Source organism: Dendrobates tinctorius, unplaced genomic scaffold, assembly GCF_039654945.1.
Source record: "Dendrobates tinctorius isolate UK_male_01 unplaced genomic scaffold, ASM3965494v1 ptg000574l, whole genome shotgun sequence".
Classification (NCBI taxonomy): Eukaryota; Metazoa; Chordata; class Amphibia; order Anura; family Dendrobatidae; genus Dendrobates; species Dendrobates tinctorius.
In genome coordinates, this window is record NW_027362232.1 from 641,137 (window position 1) to 662,020 (window position 20,884).

Genomic DNA, 20,884 nt, shown 5'->3' on the forward strand with positions numbered 1-20,884 from the left:
CATGTTTTTGTAGCTCTCTCCTCCCTACAGCGCCGTATAGTCTCCGCTAAAATGGCGCCCATTTCCGGAGACGCTTGTTAGAACGTCGAACGCTCTAGCGATGGGTGAACTCCTGCGACGTTCTGATTGGTTCCCGTTGAACCCGGAAGTAATTGAGGTTTGACACATGTGTAGCGCAAGGACAGGAGCAGTGAATGTGCAGAGCAGTGATGGGGGAGTATTCACGTCCTATTTATTGAGAATTCATAGCTTATTCCTGTAATTATTACTACATTCATTTGTGGAAGGAGCAGCATGTTCTCCTTACAGCTGTGGTGCAGGGCATGGTATAGACCGATATGTGGCAGCAAAGTGCCAACATGCCAAGTTACCGCCATAGGGTATAACCTGGGGCAAGCTATCAGTACAACGTGCAGTGCCAATGCTGGCGCAGACAGAGATAGACCCCCCATTAAATACTCGAGGCGACCTGATCGAAAGGAATACATGGGAGGCTCGTCTGTGTTCTCTGCCGGAGCCGCCAAGACGAGGTCTGATAGGAATAAAGAGTTAATAAGAGATAAGCCCTCCACCTCGCGTATACCTAGCATCAGGGTAGCGATGCCCTCCGAGCCGCTGAGTGTCGACAGTTGGAGCAGCTTAAGATTGGATTACGAATATCTTCGAAATTTTGAAGGACTAGTAATGGACCAGATGATTAAACATAACACGGACCTGGACATCGTCAAGTCATTTATATCCTACGTGGCGGTGAAGGAAGGCGACATTCCGTACAAGTTACTCCTGAGATATCTGGTGCTATGTGTACAACAGAAGAAGACCCACGAGATCTACGACGTGTGCGACATCATGAAGATGAAGTACGGCACGTTGGACACCGGGGCGCACAGCCTCCTCATTAAAGGTCTAAGTGATACTGATCGGTGGCAGGAAGCAATAGCTTCTTTAGAGGCCATCAAAAAAGCCAGCACGCCGTCTGCTAGGAATTACGGAGAATGTATAAAGGGAGCGATCAAGCATCGGGAGAGCGAGCTGGCCTGGAAGCTGTATGACGAAATGCTGCGGAGAGACCTGCAGCTCCCTGAAGATGCCATCCAGAGTCTGTTTAATGCTGATCAGGACTTACAGGATGAGGCGTTCAGGAACAGGCTTTATGATCTCCTCAAGCGTTTTAGAGAAGCTCAAATCTACCCCGGGCAACCTCTAATGAAAACCATCAAGTCCTGGTTTGAAAGGTAACTTTGGATTAATTTACCGTACATTGCTGTGTGGTGTCCTACTTTTGTTTCTAAATTTCCAGATGTATCTGTCACAATTCCAACCCTCATGTGTCTGGGATGCAGTTAGACAGCTCAGCCGTCCAATCTGGTGCAGGGGTTGCTGAAGCTGTCAGTATTTTGACAGCTCAGTCATCCAGTATGTTGCAGGCGTGTGCTGAGCTGTCAGTGTTTTGATTGACAGCTCGGCAAGCCATTCTGAGATTGGGAGGTTCTGGGCTGCTCTCAAGTGTTTCCTGTCCCAGGTGATTACCCAGCTACATAGCTGGGCTATCAGTCCCAGATTTCTGCCATTTCTACATTCAGCTTTGTTTCTCTGTGCCTTGTGTTCGGCTCTTGGATCTTTTTGCTGCCTGACCTTGGACCTCGTTCTGGCCATCTGTTTTGCCTGCTCCCTTTGCTCTGATCCGCTATCCTGATATTTTGACCTCGGACCATTACCTGACTACTCCTTTGTCTCATCCCTCTGTTTATGATGTATCCTTCTGGCCTTTGACTTCAGACTCCTTTACTACCCCGACTCTCAGGTTGTTGGCGAGAAGTGACTCAACGTCATAATCTGCTGACATGTCTGGTGTAGTAAATGTAAATGATTGTATCCCACATTTAAAAGGAATCCGTCACCAGACATTTGGAATCTTCATTTGAGAGCAAGATAATGTAGGAAAAAAGACCCTGATTCCAAAAATGTATCATTTAGTTTGCTGGGTGCAGCAATTGTGACACAGAGTTCTTAAATGGTGGAAGTATGATCAGATCAGGACTCAAATGAGCTGTAGTCCAGGCAGAGATAATCTCCTGGTGATAAAACATTCATTGTAATGAAGCAACAGCACAGAGTGTAATAAGTGACACATTCCTGAAATCGGTGTCTCAGGTCTTACCTCATGCTGTCCTCAGATTACATAGTTTTGCTGACAGATTTTTTTAATATTTATTTTCTTAACTTTGGGTTGTACTGTTCCTGTTTTTGCTCCTATGAATCTATGAATACATTTCCAATGGGTGTTACCGATTTTCACAGCCTCCAATCAATACTGACTGACAAAGGGAATAGTAACACCTCATTTGTCATTTATTAAAAAGAATCTGTCACCTCATTTTTGGCATATAAGATGCGGCCACCGCCATCAGGGGCTTATCTACAGCATTCTGTAATGCTGTAGATAATCCCCCGATGTAACCTGAAAGATAAGAAAAACGAGTTAGATAATACTCACCCCAGGGTCCGGCCCGATTGGGTGTCGCGGTCCGGTCCGACGCCTCCCATCTTCTAGCGTTGACGTCCTCCTCCTTACTTCTGCCGCGGCTCCTGCGCAGGCGCACTTACTCTGCCCTGTTGAGGGCAGAGTAAAGTACTGCAGTGCGCAGGCGCCGGACCTCTCTGACCTTTCCTGGCGCCTGCGCACTGCAGTACTCTGCTGTGCCCTCAATAGAGCAGATAAAGTACACCTGCGCAGGAGCCGAGGAAGAAGCAAGGAGGAGGACATCATCGCTAGAAGGGAGGCGCTGGACCCGACCGCGACACCGATCGGACCGGACCCCGGGGTGAGTATAATCTAACTCGTTTTTCTTATCTTTCAGGTTACATCGGGGGATTATCTACAGCATTACAGAATGCTGTAGATAAGCCCCTGGTGGCGGTGGCCGCAGCTCATATCAGAAAAATGAGGTGACAGGTTCCCTTTAAAATTCCAGGTGATCCTGAATTGGTATTTTATGGGAAATATAAGTATTTGTTACAACATAAATGTCAGGAAGGTTGACAGGTCCTGTTTATCCTACCTTGTAATCAATGTGGGGCTGTGGTGTCAAAAGAAAAGGTCACTTTTCTTTTGCCTTTTTTCAACGCTGTCATAAAGGAGGGGTGACCCTTTACCCATAGCATCACCATCTTGCACCTTTATCATATATTTTTTGTGATTGTCTTGTCTTTCTAATTATATGATATTTAATAAAATTTTGATACATTTTTAAAATAGGCATATAATACTATAATAATAGCACAGATTCATCTCATCTGCAACACTGGTCACTACTGAGCATGTACATAAAGTTCAGCACAGATTCATCTAAACTTAAAGCCCAAATCCTTATATCAGGCAGAACAGACATTTATAGAACGTTTCATAACTTTCCTAAATTCTTATGAAATAATTTACAGCACATCTCGTACTGAACTACTGAACCCAATTTATTATATATTTTAGGATTCGGTCCATTTTATTCCAACTCTGACTTCACCAAAATGGACTCCGACTCTACAGCCCTGTGGACACCACCTTTACTATACAGCTCTGGCAAAAATTAAGAGACCACTGAACAGTTTTATAAAAATCAGCTTCTCTCCATGTCTGACAGCCATTCCATTCCAGTGTCAGTTAAATTCCAACCAGAGTACACCTCATTCTACTTAATGTGCTTCTGATTAGGTGATCGCCTTAACCAAACCTGAAACAAATCTTATTTAGCCAAGGAAAGTACAAAAAACCCTGCTGTGGTGTTCACAATCCTCTTGCAATAGGACAAGCTGGATGACAAAACAAGTGCTAGTAATATCCCAAAAGTAATAGGAATGAAAAAATAACTTTTAGCCATGCCAAAGGAGTTCAAAAGAAAAGTCTTCAGTGAGGAAAAGAAGGACTCAATTCTGGCTTTACTAGCAGAGGGATTCAGTGAGTGTCATGTTGCCTCCATCCTTAAAATTTCTAAGACGGCAGTCCATTACAACAAGGTCAAGCAGCAGACATTTGGGACAACAAAGCTACAGACCGGCAGATGGCGAAAACGACTCTCCACTGACCGGGATGACCGTCATCTTATTCAAATGTCACTCAGTAACCGCAGGATGACATCAAGTGATCCACAAAAGGAATGGCAAATGGCAGCTGGGATGAAGTACACGGCAAGGACAGTTCGTATCAGGCTCCTAGAGGCAGGGCTCAAGTCATGTAAAGCTAGAAAAAAGCCTTTAATCAATGAGAGGCAAAGGAGAGCTAGGCTGAAGTTTCCCAAAGACCATAAGGATTGGACCATAGAGGACTGGAGTAAGGTAATCTTCTCTGATGAGTCTAATTTTCAGCATTGCCCAACACCTGGTCGTCTAATGGTTAGACGGAGACCTGGAGAGGCGTACAAGCAACAGTACATTGCACCCACTGTGAAGTTTGGTGGAGGATCGGTGATGATCTGGGGATGCTTCAACAAGGCTGGAATTGGGAAGGTTAATCTTTGTGAAGTATGTATGAATCAAGCCACATACAAGGTTATCCTGGAAAAACAGTTGATTCCTTCTGCTCAGGCAATGTTCCCCAACTGTGAGAACTACTTCTTCCAGCAGGACAATGCGCCATGCCACACAGCTAGGTCAGTCAATGTGGATGAGGGACCACCACATCAAATCCCTGTCATGGCCAGCCCAATATCCAGACCTGAACCCCATTGAAAACCTCTGGAATGTAAATAAGCGGAAGATGGATAGTCTCAAGCCATCAAACAAAGAAGAACTGCTTACATTTCTGTACCAGGAGTGGCATAAGGTCACCCAAAAGCAGAGTGAAAGACTGGTGGAAAGCATGCCAAGAGGCATGAAAGCTGGGATTAAAAAGCATGGTTTTTACTCTTCGCCACGACAGCACCCACTGGAGGTATCGGATCCGCCCATTTGGAACAGGAAACCCTACAGGAAAGATAAAAGGGGCGGTCCGCCTTTCCTTCTCAGTTTTGGTTTCCTGTTCCAAATGGAGCAGGATCCTGCAGGATCTTACCTGGGCCATGCATCCGCCTGTGCGGTCTCTTCGGGAACGGCAGGGGCTGCGGTCCGGAGGCAGCGTCGGGGGAGACTCCGTTTGACGGCTCCCCCCTCGTCTGGTGGCACAGTGGTAATGGCCGGGTCCGGGGAGGGCCGCCCGGTCTTACCAGGGAGCGCGCCGGTCTGGCATCCGGGAGATTTTCCCCCCCCCCCCCATTCCCATCGGTGGGGGTATAGCGTGGATGGTGAGGCCATGTGCGCGCGAGCCGCGTGTTATTAGCGGTGGCGCGGGAGCAGGCCGGCGCCCGACGCTCCCATACCCCGGAAGTAATGGTTGAACTTCCGGGGTAAGATGGCGATGACGCGGCGCATGCGCCCTGTGACAGGGCGACTTCCGGGGCAACGATACAGGTAAAACAGCGCTGCAGCGCTGCAACATTGGAACATGTCGTCCCCCGCAGAGTCGCAAACCCCAGCAGGGGATTCAGCTGGGGGCAACTCCACCAGGGACCGCAGCGCCAGGACGGAGACCGCCCGCAGGAGCGAGGCAGCAGAAACCCGATCCAAACCGTCTCAGCCATCTGAACCGGTATTAAGCTTCACTGGGTGAGTGTGCAAAGCAGATGCTCTACCTATTAAGCTAACCTCCTCTCCTCCCCCCCCCCCCCCCTCTCTTTACCTTTGACCTCCCGTTTCAGTCAAAGAAAAAAGGAAAAACAAAACATAAAGAATGTGCATTATGTTCAGAGCCTCTCCCTGACTCCTACCCCAAAAAACTCTGCAAACAATGCATGAAAGAGACCAGGCAGGGTCTTTCTTCTCAGGATATCCGAGCCATAATTAGGGAGGAAATACAAGCCATCAACCGCGCCAGCACTCCCGCAGAGTCCAGGCATAGAAAACAGGTTATTGTCAGTTCAGAGTCAGAGGAAGAACAGGGGTTAAACTCAGGCTCCGCATCCACGTCCTCATCATCATCCTCGGAGGCGGAAGGACGCGCATGTTTTCCTCTGGACAGCGTAGATAACCTGGTAAAAGCGGTTAGGAATACCATGGGGTGTGAAGAGGAAAGGGGAGCCCAGACCGCGCAGGACATTATGTTTGCGGGATTGGCAGAAAAAAAGAGGAGATCATTTCCAGTAATACCGGCAATTAAAGATCTCATCAAAAGGGAATGGGAAAAACACGACCAGAGGGGTTTTCTCCCATCCGCTTCAAAACGGAAGTACCCGTTCACTGATGAAGATCTATTAAAATGGTCTAAAATACCAAAGGTGGACGCTGTCATATCCTCCACTTCCAAACAAACCTCGATCCCGGTCGAGGACGCAGGATTGTTAGCAGACCCATTGGACCGAAAGGCTGAATCCTCGCTCAAAAGGTCCTGGGAGTCCACCACCGGGGTATTCAAACCCGCAATAGCCAGCACATGTACTGCTAGGTCAATGCTGGTATGGCTAGATCAATTAGACCAGCAGATTGAGCAAAGAGTGTCAAGGGAGAAACTGCGTGCAGCCATCCCGTTGATAAGAGGGGCAGCTGCCTTTATGGCAGACGCTTCAGCGGACACCCTAAGACTTGCAGCAAGGTCGGCAGCCCTGGTGAATAACGCCAGACGCGCGCTTTGGATAAAAAGCTGGAAAGGGGATGCACAATCAAAATCCAAAATTAGTGCAACCCCATGCGAGGGTGAGTTCCTCTTCGGAAAAGCCTTAGACGAAATTCTCGCCAAGGCAAAAGAAAGGAAAAAGGCCTTCAGTGATTCTCCCATTCCGTTTTATAGGAAAACCTTTAAAAGACGGCCATTCGGGAGAAGAAGACAATCGGACAGAACGAGATGGGCCACGAAAGACGAAAAGCAGAAGGGTACCATCTTCAGAGGGCCAACATATAGGAGAGAAAAAAATTAAAAGTTTAGACCCACCGGTTGGGGGCAGATTAAAATTTTTTTTTACCAAATGGGAACAAATTACGTTAAACCCATGGATTTTGAATATAATCAGGGAAGGAATAAAGATTGAATTCCTTCGAATCCCCTATGAGTTCTTTGTTATAACTCGCCTTAATTCCTCACTTCAGCAAAAGGCTCTCGAAGACGAGATTCGAGTCCTGCTAGCTAAAAAAGTTTTAGTTGACGTCCCTGAGGAACAACAGGGTAGAGGCTTTTACTCTCCCCTGTTTTTGGTGTCTAAACCAGACGGTACATTTAGAACCATTATTAATTTAAAGAAGCTAAATTCATTTATAAAAAATTATAAGTTCAAAATGGAATCGATTAGATCCACTATAAAGCTTCTTTTCCCAAATTGCGTAATGGCAGGGATTGATTTAAAAGATGCTTATTATCATCTCCCTATACACAACAGATTCCAGAAATACCTAAGAGTCGCAGTGGAAGTCGAGGGCAGGATTCGTCATTTCCAATACGCGGCCATGCCCTTCGGGCTTTCCACGGCACCAAGAATATTTACCAAGGTGATGGCAGAAGTAATGGCCTACCTTCGCCAAAAGGACACACTAATTGTACCATATCTAGACGACTTCCTAGTAATTGGGAATTCAGTCAAACAATGTACTGAGCGTGTGACTGACGCAGTCTCCTCTTTTCAGAGCCTTGGCTGGATCATCAATATCCAAAAGTCCAGACTCGATCCGCAATCTCTCCAGACATTTCTAGGATTTCAACTAGATTCCTTGACCCAGAGATGTCTACTACCCCAGGTAAAAATCATCCTCACAAAACAAAAAATACAAGCAGCTATAGATAAACCACGTGTATCCTTAAGAGGAGCAATGTCACTATTAGGATCACTAAATTCCTGCACCCCGGCAGTCCGGTGGGCCCAATACCATGTCCGTACACTACAACACCAGATCCTCCAGGAGGATAAGCGACATAGTGGTCGTTTACAGAGTAAAATAACCCTGTCACAAGAAGTCTTGACTTCCCTAGAGTGGTGGTTAGACGATGACCATTTATGTTCAGGAGTCCCATGGGTTATAGTTCCATCCTGTATTGTAACCACCGATGCCAGTCCCCAGGGCTGGGGAGCCCACATGGAGAATGGGTTTTATCAGGGAAGGTGGAGTAAAGAGGAATGTGATTACTCATCTAATCTAAAAGAACTGACTGCAGTGTTCTATGCTCTATACAACTTCCTTCCACAGCTCCAACAGAAGCATGTAAGGATCCTGTCGGACAATACCACCACAGTGGCATATATAAACAGACAAGGAGGAACTCGATCAGAGACTCTGATGTCTTCAGCGGCAAAAATTTTAAACTTAGCAGAAAACTATTTTTTGTCCCTCTCGGCCCTTCATATAAGAGGCGAGAGCAATCAAAAGGCAGACTTCCTAAGCCGTCACACTCTACGACAAGGAGAGTGGTGCCTCAATCGGAAGGTCTTCAGGGACATAGTAGCCGCATGGGGACAACCCGAGGTGGATCTTTTTGCCACAAGGGAGAACAGGCAGATAAAAACCTTTGCCTCCCTATCTCCGTCAGATCACCCAAACATACTGGACGCCTTTCTAGTTCCATGGAATTTCAACCTAGCATATGCGTTCCCTCCATTGATCCTCCTACCTCAAGTAATTCGGAAGATCAGAGACGACAAAGCAAGAATAATCTTAATAGCACCGTTCTGGCCAAAAAGACCGTGGTTTTCGTGGCTGCAGATTATGTCGATAACAGATCCTTGGATCCTTCCGACTGCCAATCTACTCTCCCAAGGCCCCTTTTTCCACCCTCAAGTACTCAGCTTGCACTTGACGGCGTGGAATTTGAGAGGCAGTTATTGAGGACAAGAGGATTCTCGGAGTCCTTAATTGCTACACTACTACAAAGTAGAAAACAGTCCACGACCCAGATTTACATTAGAATATGGAAAAAATTTCTTCAATTCCATACAGTACCTCATACAACAGAAGTTCCGATAATCCCAATCTTGGAATTTCTGCAGAAGGGGAAAGACTTAGGCTTAGCAGTAAATACACTGAAAGTACAAATATCGGCATTAGGAGCACTATATGGCCATAATATAGCAGGCAACAAATGGATAACTCGTTTTATTACAGCATGTGAACGAATAACTCCAATCCACATACCCTCCGTCCCTACATGGGATCTAAATCTGGTCTTAGACGCCCTAACGGTAGACCCCTTTGAGCCGATCGACACAATACCCTTCAAATACTTAGCACTTAAAATGGCCCTCTTAGTATCACTAACCTCAGCTAGAAGAGTGGGTGATATTCAGGCCTTATCAATAGATCCACCCTTTTTTCAAGAATACCAAGACAGATTGGTATTAAAACCAGACCCTGCCTACCTGCCAAAAGTGGCAACAAAATACCATAGATCTCAGGAGATACTCCTCCCAACCTTCTATAAAAATCCCTCTACTCCGGAAGAGCAGAGGTTCCATACTCTGGACGTCAAAAGAACTGTCCTAAAATGTATTGAGAGGTCCAACAGTTGGAGGCAGAGTAGGGCCCTATTTGTTTCATTTCAGGGCTGTAAGAAGGGGTATGGAGTCACGAAGAGCACCATTTCCCGGTGGATCAGAGAGGCCATTCGTTTAGCCTACTCCGCAAAAAACGAAGATCCTCCAGGGAACATCAGGGCGCATTCCACCAGGGCAATGGCAACCTCTTGGGCGGAAAAGGGAGATGTTCCGATTGAAACTATATGTAAGGCGGCAGTTTGGTCATCCCCTTCTACCTTCTATAACCACTACAGACTTGATCTTTCATCAACCTCTGACTTAAGCTTTGGCAGGACTATCCTTGGCACGGTGGTCCCACCCAGGTGATGGTCTCTGGAATCTCTCCAGTGGGTGCTGTCGTGGCGAAGAGTAAAAAGCCGGATTACTTACCGGTAATGCTCTTTTAATGAGTCCACGACAGCACCCGTTCACTTCCCCCCCTAAATATATCAATAGTTAAAGTATTACCAAATAATGGATAAGAAAGATGTTAAAATAAGAGAACATTGCCTAATCCTTGGCGGTCCTTCTGGTACTCTGAAACGTAAAACTGAGGAGGAAAGGCGGACCGCCCCTTTTATCTTTCCTGTAGGGTTTCCTGTTCCAAATGGGCGGATCCGATACCTCCAGTGGGTGCTGTCGTGGACTCATTAAAAGAGCATTACCGGTAAGTAATCCGGCTTATTCCACACAATATTGATTTCTGAACTCTTCCTGAGTTAAAACATTAGTATTGTTGTTTCTAAATGATTATGAATTTGTTTTCTTTTCATTATTTGAGGTCTGTAAGTACTGCATTTTTTTTGTTCTTTTGACCATCTCTCATTTTCTAAAAATAAACACAAAATTTATCGCTTGGAAATTCGGAGACATGTTGTCAGTAGTTTATAGAATAAAATAGCAATTCACATTTTACTCAAAAATATACCTATAAAGAGAAAAATCAGACAAACTGAACATTTTGCAGTGGTCTCTTACTTTTTGCCAGAGCTGTATATTTGATGTGGTTTATAATTGTCTGTCTTCAGACCACAGGTCCCTAAATGAAAAACGTACAAATTACAGTACTTGAGGCTGCATAATTTTCACAGAAGATGATAAAATGTATGAGAATTTTACGATTTTGCCATCTTGTCAAATGTTTTATATCCCATCGAGCCATTTTCAACTAATATGATCAAAAATATCTATGTTAGTATACAGGTAATTTCAGGTAAATGTAAAACATCACTCAGATTGAAAAACTCAATGATATGTTCATGTTTGGTGGTGAAAAGTGACAACTAGAAGCAAAATGATGTGATGTGATGAAGTAGATAAAACGATGTTTCTTTCATCTTTCAGGATTCCTAATGAAACCTGGAAAGGGCAGCTGACCAAAGCCACAGATACGTGAGTGCTCCAACTGTATATTAACATTGGATAACAAAAAGGCCGATCCATAGGTCAGATTATACCCAGGATACGTTGCATTCTTTTGTGCTTTTCTTTTTGCGGTGCCCAGTGTGTTTTTTATGTTACAAGCCTCTTAGTAAATTACCGGGTGGTGGGCAGATAAATCCTATGTTTTGTTAAAGACCCGGTTGAGACAATCGTTGTAATGTTCGGGCCAGTCACATCCACACACTGCGCTGTTGTGCACACGGACAGAAAACAGCAACCGTCTGAATGAGGCTCATCAGGCATTTTTTCTGGCTGTGCATTCTAAAGTTGTTTTATACATTAAAAATGCAGAACTTGCAAATGGTGAAATCCGCAGCAGAAATTGACACTCTGCAGGTATCAAATTCGCAGTGTGTATGACATTTAAGAAAATCTGTTTCACATTGCCGGTATTGTAATACATAGCATTTCCGCTTGGAAAATCTGTACAGAAAGTCAGCAGCGTATTTGACCAATGTGGATGTGTCCTTACTGGTTTCTACTGCCTACCTTCACCGAGTCCTAGTGCTGTGATGCTAATGGTCAAGGAACCACACATCTTGGTGACCCTGAACACCAGTGATGTCTGTGATTCTCCCAAGAAAGGAATCGTTGGTTATAGCAGAAAATAAACCCATGTCAAAAGTGTCCGGGACATGCTTCTCGCCTCTATACTGATAACCGTGTGCGGGTTTGGGTATGTAGGAGACAAGCACATCCATAGTCTCTTGAGTAGCCCTTCATTGCAAGTTATATAGCCCTTTCCCATGGGATCTGCATGATCTACAGAGGTTGCCGCAGAAGTGATAACTGGTGCTTCTATATAAACCGCTGCTTCTTCTGGTAGGTTTTGCCTTCTTTAAGTAAAGTATGTTTCCATCCATCCTAAAGTGGTCGCTGTCAGGCCTGTAAAGAACAGCTGGAGTCCATTCACCTGACACCAGAGGAATACAAGACCCTGAAAAAGGCTGTCATTAACATCATCATAAAGGGGGAAGATACATTTCGTAAGACCACCCCGGAGGTGAGTGAGTCTCATCTGCTTATCACAGTTATTAAATGTCTATATCAAATGGTTCACTACAAGCTAAAACTTTAGGAGTTAGTTTGCTTTACACAATTATATGGCTTTCCACTAATCTAATAATAATGCAGGTGGCAGACCATACCTGCTATGTGACTGCCGCTCTGGACAAGGGTGCCTGCTCTTATAGCCATGGGTGCTTGTCGTCGTGGCGGAAGGTGCGTGCCTCCGTGGTGGAAGGTGTGTCACCGTGGCGGAGGATGCCTGCTGGCCGGGTCAAGGTTGCCTGTTGCTGTGGTCCATGGTGAGAGGGGGACAAGGCACTGAATAACTTCTCAGGCTTCTCTTTGTTCAACCCTAGCTTTGTCCTGCAGCCATCACCAGGGGAGCTCAGTGTATAGAGATTTTTACAGCTTTCATTTACTTCAGTTGTAACTTTTAAATGAAAGAAATTGCAAGAGTTGTCTGCGACTCGCATATTGATGAGCTGTCCACGGGATAGGTCATCAAAGTAAGCTCAATAGCGGTCCCACATTGGCATCCCCGATCAGCTGATAGCTGTTCTGATGTAAGCAATATGTAGAGCGGATCACCGAGCGCCATACATTGATTAGTGCCTTCTGCTGTATACTGCACTTTGAAGAACTTTAGAGAGGGGCAAAAGAGCACACAATAGGATAGTACCCTTTAAAAAGAGCATAAAGGCCCCGTCACACGTAGCAACTCACCAGCGATCCCGACAACGATATGAACTTGTCAGGATCGCTGGTGTGTCGCTACATGATCGCTGGTGAGCTGCCAAACAGGCAGCTTCACCAGCGAGGACGTTGGTATCTAAAGTAAATATCGGGTTACTAAGCGGCGCGCGTCACTTAGTTACCCGATGTGTACCTTAGAAACCTGCCTCCTCGCCCTGGGAGCTGCGAGCACGCACGTTTCTAAGGTACACATCGGGTAACTAATTGACGCACGCCGCTTAGTAACCCGATATTTACCTAAGATACCAACTCCCAGCGCCTGCTAAGAGCGCTGGGAGTGTCGCTGATCGTTGGCTCCCGCTTCCACACGCAGCAATGCGTGCTGGCCAGCGGGAGAACAGCGATGAAAAAATGGTCCAGGACGATGCTGCACGATCAGCGATACCCGGCGGGGGGGCTGTCGCTGATCCCTGTCACACACAGCGATCTCGCTGGCGAGATCGCTGTGGCATCACAAAATCAGCCCGAGTTTGCTGTGTGTGATGGGGCCTTAAGAGAGGGTGGGAGCACTCACTTGGTGGTGTTTTGTGTAGGGAAAATACCACTATAATTGTGAATATCGCCTGCTGCCCAGTGACTGAAAGAGATTTTTTCCAGATGTGTATTTACCAGTATGGAGAGAATCACATTAAGTGGGCTATGCTTCGGAAAATGAGGAGCTTTTGAGCTTCTGATTGGGTTTATATTTGTACCAACGTGTTTCGGCGCCAGACTGGAAATTTTCTCAAGGTCAAAAAAACAAATGACATTGGGGAGAGTCTCAAATAAATATAGTAGCTTAGGGAGAATAGCCATTTTAACTGCTGATATTCTCCCAAATAGGGATAGTGGTAAGTTATTCCATTTATTAAGTATTTATTTCAATTCTGAAAACAATTGGGGGTAATTATGTTTGAATAATAAGTTGTATCTGCACTCCAAATATTTCAGGGCAGTATCCTGCCATTTGTAGTTATAATTACCTTTTAAGGAGCTTAATGATCTGTCTGGAATATTAAGGGGAAGAGCCTCCGTTTTTGCTTTATTTATTTTATAACCCGAGAGCTGGCCAAACTGTTTTAGAAGTGAATGCAGACTGGGTAGGGTTGTATGTGGCTGGGTCAGAGTTAAGAGCACGTCATCAGCAAATAAAGACAGTTTAAATTCTTTATCTCTAACCATCACTCCCCCAATGTTAGGGTCAAGGCGTATAGCCGCAGCTAGTGGTTCTATACACATAACGAAGAGTAATGGAGAGAGTGGGCAACCTTGACGGGTGCCATTAAAAATCGGAAAAGGCTGAGACAATGCATGGGGTAACTTTACAGCCGCCGATGGGTGTGTGTACAAACTTTTTAGGGCGGTTATAAAAGGTCCCGAAATGCCAAAATGAGCCAGTGTTTGAAACGTAAATGGCCACCCAAGACGATCAAAAGCCTTTTCAGCATCTAAGCTAAGTGAAAGTGCTGATTTCTCTGTTTTATTGATCACTTCAATAAGGTCGATTACCTTTCTTGTGTTATCTCCCCCCTGTCTGCATGTAACAAAACCCGCTTGGTCTTTATGAATTAAATGGGGAAGCAGGGCAGATAACCGTAGAGCCAGCAATTTGGTAAAAATTTTTAAGTCTGCATTAAGTAAGGCTATAGGCCTATAATTGGCACATTCTAAAGGGTCCCTTCCTGGTTTGGGAATAAGGGTGATATAAGAGTGAAGCATGGTGGGTGGAATTGGCAAGCCTGTCAAGAATTTGTTAAATAACTTGACTAAGTGCGGGGTTAGTATGGTCTGTTGGTGGGCCTTGAGGACTGGAGTTGGGGAACCCTGCGCTAAGGAACTTATCTAGGTGCATAGTGAGCACTTTGAACCCCCAGGTGCTTCACAAATTGATCCGTAAAAAAAAAAGTACTTTTTTTCATAAAAATGTTCTTTTAGCCTCAGTTTTTTCATTTTCACATGGGCAACAGGCTAAAATGGATCCTAAAATTTAAAAAATATAAATAAATAAACACTGGCGCTTCTATACGTCAAATAAATATATAGAGGCTTATATTGATGTTGAAAGCTGCAGGTGATAAGTGGACAGGTTCTGTGCTTGCCTGTCAAAACTTAAAATGCAATAATAGGGATAATATCACCGCGCTATCAATTCTGAGAGTAGTATAAAATTACTTACTCTCAAATGTAGAAATAAGGTCAAATTTACTTGATAAAGAACAATTCCACTTTGGCTGTGCGTTGAGCTTAATAGAAAAAATATATATGAGAAGAAGAAAAAAAAGGGGGGGTAGACTATATAAATTAATATGCCCACCTGGTTATATGCTCCAAATATGTATAGGTACTTGTTGCTGTGATTGTATAGCTTATGAATTTCTGGCTTTTTGGGGTGGGTTTGCTGCAACAATACAAAGATAACTGTAACAATATCACTAACCACACTGTTAAAACAGAGAGTGGTATAAATATGCTTGTTCCCAAATTGTGGAGGATACAGCAAATGTGCTTGCATTTTCAGCGTTTTTCTATAGCAATATGTTTATAAGCCCATGTAAGTTGTTAAAATACTGTTACTCACTGTTTGAGTCGTTGGTGGTATAGTGTATAAGGACCAAGATGTCAGAATACAGCTCCCAAAGTCAGTAATCCACCATAGGTGGTGTGGTGCGAGCGGGCGCCTTATTGCAGAGAGGCACGGGGAGTTATGAGTCGCACCGCTCTTAACGTTGGTGGTACAGAGTGCAGAGCTGTAGTGCAGGGGGAGCGGGTGTCAACCGCAAGGATACCTGCTGGAAGTGGTTGCTGGATGAATTGCAGGAGGACGCCGGATCCTTGCGCGCCCCGGCCAGAAGCTACGCTGAGATCTCGGCGGGGATGAGGGGGCGGAGCTAATAGTGACGTCACTGGAGGGATCGGACGGGTGCACGGAGGAAACACAATTCCTACGCGTTTTGAGAGCAGCTAACCCTCTTCGTCAGTGATGTGCCTAAACAGGAGAAACCCCCCCACAAGTGACCCCATTTTGGAAACTAGACACCCTAAGGAACTTATCTAGATGCATAGTGGGCACTTTCAACCCCCAGGTGCTTCACAGAAGTTTATAACGCAGAACTGTGAAAATAAAAAATCATTTTTTTTCCTCAAAAAATGATTTTTTAGCCTGCAATTTTTTAACAGGAGAAACTGGACCCCAAAAGTTGTTGTACAGTTTGTCCTGAGTACGCTGGTACGCCATATGTGGGGGGGGAACCACTGTTTGGGCACACGTCGTGGGCTCGGAAATGAAGTAGTGACGTTTTGAAATGCCAACTTTGATGGAATGGTCTGCGGGCGTCGTGTTACGTTTGCAGAGCCACTGATGTGCCTAAACTGTAAAGCGCTGCGGAATATGTTAGCGCTATATAAAAATAAAAATTATTATTATTATTATTATTATTAACCCCCCCACAAATGACCCCATTTTGGAAACTAGACCTCTGCAGGAACTTATCTAGATGTGTGGTGAGCACTTTGAACCCCCAAGTGCTTCACAGAAGTTTATAACGCAGAGCTGTGAAAATAAAAAATCATTTTTTTCCCTCAAAAAATAATTTTTTAGCCCCAATTTTTTATTTTCCCAAGGGTAAAAGGAGAAATTAGACCCCCAAAGTTGTTGTGCAATTTTTCCTGAGTACGCTGATACCCCATGTATTGGGGTAAACCACTGTTTGGGCACACGTCGGGGCTTGGAAGGGAGGGAGCACCGTTTGAACACAAAATTGGCTGGAATCAATGGTGGCGCCATGTCGCGTTTGGAGACCCCCTGATGTGCCTAAACAGTGGAAACTCCTCAATTCTAACTCCAACTCTAACCCCCAACACATCCCAAATCCTAACCATAACCCTAACTCCAACACACCCCTAACCTTAATCCCAACCCTAACCACAAGCCTAACCCTAATCTCAACCCTAACCCCAACACACCCCTAACCCTAATCTTAACCCTAATTCTAACCCTAATAGAAAAATAAAAATATTTTATTTATTTTGTTATTTGTCCCTACCTATAGGGGTGATAAGGGGGGGTGATTTACTATTTTTTTTATTTTGATCACTGTGATAGGATCTATCGCAGTGATCAAAATGAATGGAATCTGCGGTTTGGCAGATTCGACGGGCGCACTGCGCATGCGCCTGCCAATTTGGAGGATGGCAACGCCCATGATCCGGGATGGTGGGACACCGGAAGCCACAGCAGGACTCGGAGGGTACCAGGGGGGATGGGGTTGATTGGAACGCAGGGGGGAGCGGAGGGAAGGGGAGGGGGAGCAGATGATGACAGTCGGTGGGGGTCGGATCGGTGTCTCCAGCCATGCCTGATGCTATTTCAGCATCGGCCATGGCTGGATAGTAATATTTAATCAAATTTCATTGATGAAATATTACTATCGCTCTGATTGGCTGTTGAAAGTGAAACAGCCAATCAGAGCGATCGTAGCCACAGGGGGGCCAAGCCTCCCCCCAGGGGTGAAGCACAACTCTTCCTGTATCTACGGGTTGCGTGATCTTTCAGTGACCCTCACCCTGGTCACCCGACCCGCAGGAGGGTGATTTATACTATGACGCCTACGTAGGCGTCCTGGGTCATATTGGCACTGGTTTTCATGACGCATACGTAGGCGTCGTGGGTCAGGAAGGGGTTAAAAATGAATCTCAAAAAACAATTGCAGAATCATGGGGTTTTGTTTCCATGTTTTTTAGTACATTATTTGGTAAAATGAATAGTATCAGTTAAAAAACTGCAACTGCTTAAAACAAACCCTCGAACAGCTGTGTAGACTCAAGAATAAAAGTTATGCTCCTTGAAAGAAGAAGAGGTTAAAAAAAAAGCTCAGAAAGGAAAAATGTCCCAGTCAACGGGGAGTTAATAATTTGCATTTTTGGTAGCGGAAAATATTATCTTTAAAAAAGTAATAATTTTATTGTCTTATTTAATTTGATTACAGCACTGTATATATTTGGGGAATAAATAGGGTATTCTCATTTGGGGAATGAACAGAATACATTTGGCTGGTTTTGCCTGTAATTTCCCTCAGTCGTTTAGTACATACGTAGGTAGAAATCAGGACACTAATTTTGTTATCTGTCAGGTTTTCTTTCAAGATATGACTAATCCTTGCATAGTGAACAAACCCACAGACCCACAGCTTTTCAATGCCTTCCCCACTCTACTAATATATGTAGTGTACATTTATTGGGGAATATTCTATACAATGCCCAGTATAACATTAAGGATAATGATTAAAAAGTCATCCGGATAGGAGAAAAGTACAACCTAAAACCACACAAAATAAAACACTTCTGTTTAAGTCCAATTTTCACTGATACTACACTAGCCTGCCAAAAGTATTGGGGCACCTACACATTACACCCATTGCAGCTATAACAGCTCCTGCTCTTCTGAGAAGATGTTCTACAAGATTTTGGAGGTGTTTGTAGATATTTTTGCCTCTTCATCTAGAAGAAAGACCCAGATGCTGGACCAGAATTGGATTTACAATCTGCATTTTGGTTCATCCCAAAGGTGTTGGATATGGGGTTGAGGTCAGAGCTCTGTGCAGTTGGTCATATTCTACCACCAAACTCCCCCAACCATATTTTTAGCGACTGCTGTTTTGTGCAGTGGGTACAGAACAGAAAAGGGCCTTCACCAGACTGTTTACAGAAAGTTGGAAGCTACTCTTGTCCAAAATGTCTTGTGGTGAAGCATTAAGATTTCTCTTCACCCAACTAAGGTGCCCAGGCTGACCCACCCAAAAAAGATCCTCATAGCATTATCCCTCCTTGAGCAAACCTTACAGCAGGCAGAATGTAGTCAGTCATTGAAGGTTCTCCTGTCATTCACCAAACTCACTCGTCCATCAGATGCCAGCTTGAGACGTGAGAATCGTCTCCATTGATCACGTTTCCACTGCTCCCTAGTTCGCGGTGTTGACTTAACACCACTACATCCGACACTTGGCATTGTGCTGGATGATGTAAGACTGCTTGAAGCTGCTGGGCCATAAAGCCCCCAGTGCTCACTTTTTATGCTGATGTTAATAACAGAGGAGGTTTGGACTCTGCAGTTATGGAGTCATCAGGGCGTTGGTGACCTTAATTCTCTTCGCTTCTCAGTACTCAGTGATTCTGCTCTATAACATTACCTGATCCTCACTTAGTGGTGGAGTTGATGAAGATCCTGAAGGTTTCCATTTTTTTAATAATATCACTCAGAGTTGATGGTGAAAAGTTTAGTGGACAGCACGGTGGCTCAGTGGTTAGCACTGTACTAAATATAGGGCAGCACATTGGCTCAGTGGTTTGCACTGTACTATATATAGGACCGCACGGTGGCTCAGTGTTTTTTCTCTGTTGCTTTGCAGCGCTGAGATCCTGGGTTCATATCCCACCAAGGACAACATCTGCAAGGGGTTTGTATGTTCTCCTCGTGTTTACGTGGATTTCTCCAGTTTCCATCCCACACTCCAAAGACATACCGGTAGGGAATTTACATTGTGAGCCCCGATGGGGACAGTGATGATAAAGCGCTGTGGAATATAATGGCGCCTTATAAGCAAAGTATTAAAAAATGGAGGAGAAATTTTACTCAGCAAATCTTGAGAAAACGGTGGAGAAATCTGCAGCAACAAATCCAGACTAAATCGTGCAGTTTTAGTTGTTGGTTACCTTAGGGACAACCAAAGAGTGTATAAAATAAGAGAAATACAATGTGCCTCCCTTAGGGTCCCGTTTCACTTAGCGACGCACCAGCGATCCCGACAATGATGCCACCTGGTAGGGATCGCTGGTGCGTCGTTAAATGATCGCTAGTAAGCTGCCAAACAGGAAGATCTCTTCAGCGACGCAGCAACAGATTCCCAGAACATTCCTGCACGATCAGCGATATCCAGCAGGGGAGCCGGTCGCTGCTGCGTGTCACATGTAGCGAGATTGCAGGCGAGTTATTTTGCTATGTGAGACGGGGCCTTAAGTCTTTATAGCAGGCCTCCAGCAATGGTGTGTAGTCAGATGTGACCCCTGCTGCCTGTGATTAGAGCCATGTTATCACTAGTGATCAGCAAACAAAGATCTATGGGTACCCAAGAACTACCCTATTACCACGGAGAAAGTATAGTTTTTTTTTTGTTTTTTTTTAATTACGGTATTTGAAACTTAAATTTTTTTTGTTCTTTATCAGGACTGTTTGCTGCAGATTTAATGCAAAAAAAACAAAAGTTCTCAATAATTCTATTTAATTTTACAGATTTTGACTTTCCTATTAAACCGAAAAAGAGCCCATGATTCATCATTTCAAACCCTCATCTGACAATAAAAGATGAGTTTACTTGTATCTGAAGCTGCCAGCCTGTAAGAAGGGATATTGCATAGGGCATCTGCTAATAATACACGGAGGGCCTCTTTACAAAACTAGACGCCTACAGTAATAGCAAGTGGTGGCCGTTTAGGGACTTAAACTAACTGACAAGCTCCCTATGCGAGATTACACTTAACCTATTATAAGGCTACGATCATTTTATCATTGAACCGAAAAATTAGGCCAGCATACTTGTTTGTAAAAGTGCATTGTGTAGATGCACACTCACACTGCAGCGATTAACAGACAAAACCTAGAATACATTTTTTTTTTTTTTTATAAATTTGCAAACATTTCTACATTTCCGTTGTTTTTTCAGTCAAGATGGGGTGCAGAGTGTACATTAATGAGAAAACAAATGAACTTTTTTGAATTTACCAAATGGCTGCAATGAAACAAGATTGAAAAATTTAAAGGGGTCTGAATACTTTCCATACTCACTGCACATATGTACTTACCGTACTTACTACAAGGCATCTCTATATTGTTTTTATTCTAGGTTTAATCATTTGTGTCCCAGAATCAACTTCCTCCTGAATCAGAGCACAATATGTATCAACAGTATTAAAATCATATGTGAAAACCGCATGTGATTTAGGTAATAGGATGTGGCTTTTATTTTGTCTTTTGATTTTTTTTTGGGGGCTGCAGTTTTGATGTATGCAGAAAAATTATAATAATGCTGCCTTTACCCCACCCCCCAAAACAAACAAAAAAAAGTTAAGGACCCCCCCCCCCCCCCGCCCTCAGTGCCACATTCCAGTCTTTCCTGATGGTCCAGTGTTTG

At 44.4% G+C, this 20,884-nt stretch overlaps 1 protein-coding gene across 4 annotated transcripts in view; it reads left to right on the forward strand.

The window, feature by feature from the left end:
* The first annotated feature begins 79 nt into the window (after positions 1 to 79).
* The window catches only part of PRORP (protein only RNase P catalytic subunit), an 85,726-nt gene continuing 64,921 nt past the window's right edge, over positions 80 to 20,884 (forward strand). For 2 of the 4 annotated variants that reach the window (XR_012227963.1, XM_073565189.1), the window contains exons 1-3: positions 80 to 1,235; positions 10,863 to 10,910; positions 11,832 to 11,964. Coding sequence is in view for 3 of the 4 variants with exons in the window: in XM_073565189.1 (XP_073421290.1) it covers positions 295 to 1,235; positions 10,863 to 10,910; positions 11,832 to 11,964 (1,122 nt within the window). In the remaining variant the exon portion in view is untranslated. The remainder of the gene's footprint in view (positions 1,236 to 10,862; positions 10,911 to 11,831; positions 11,965 to 20,884) is intronic. The other 2 variants (XM_073565188.1, XM_073565187.1) reach the window with 2 other exon arrangements.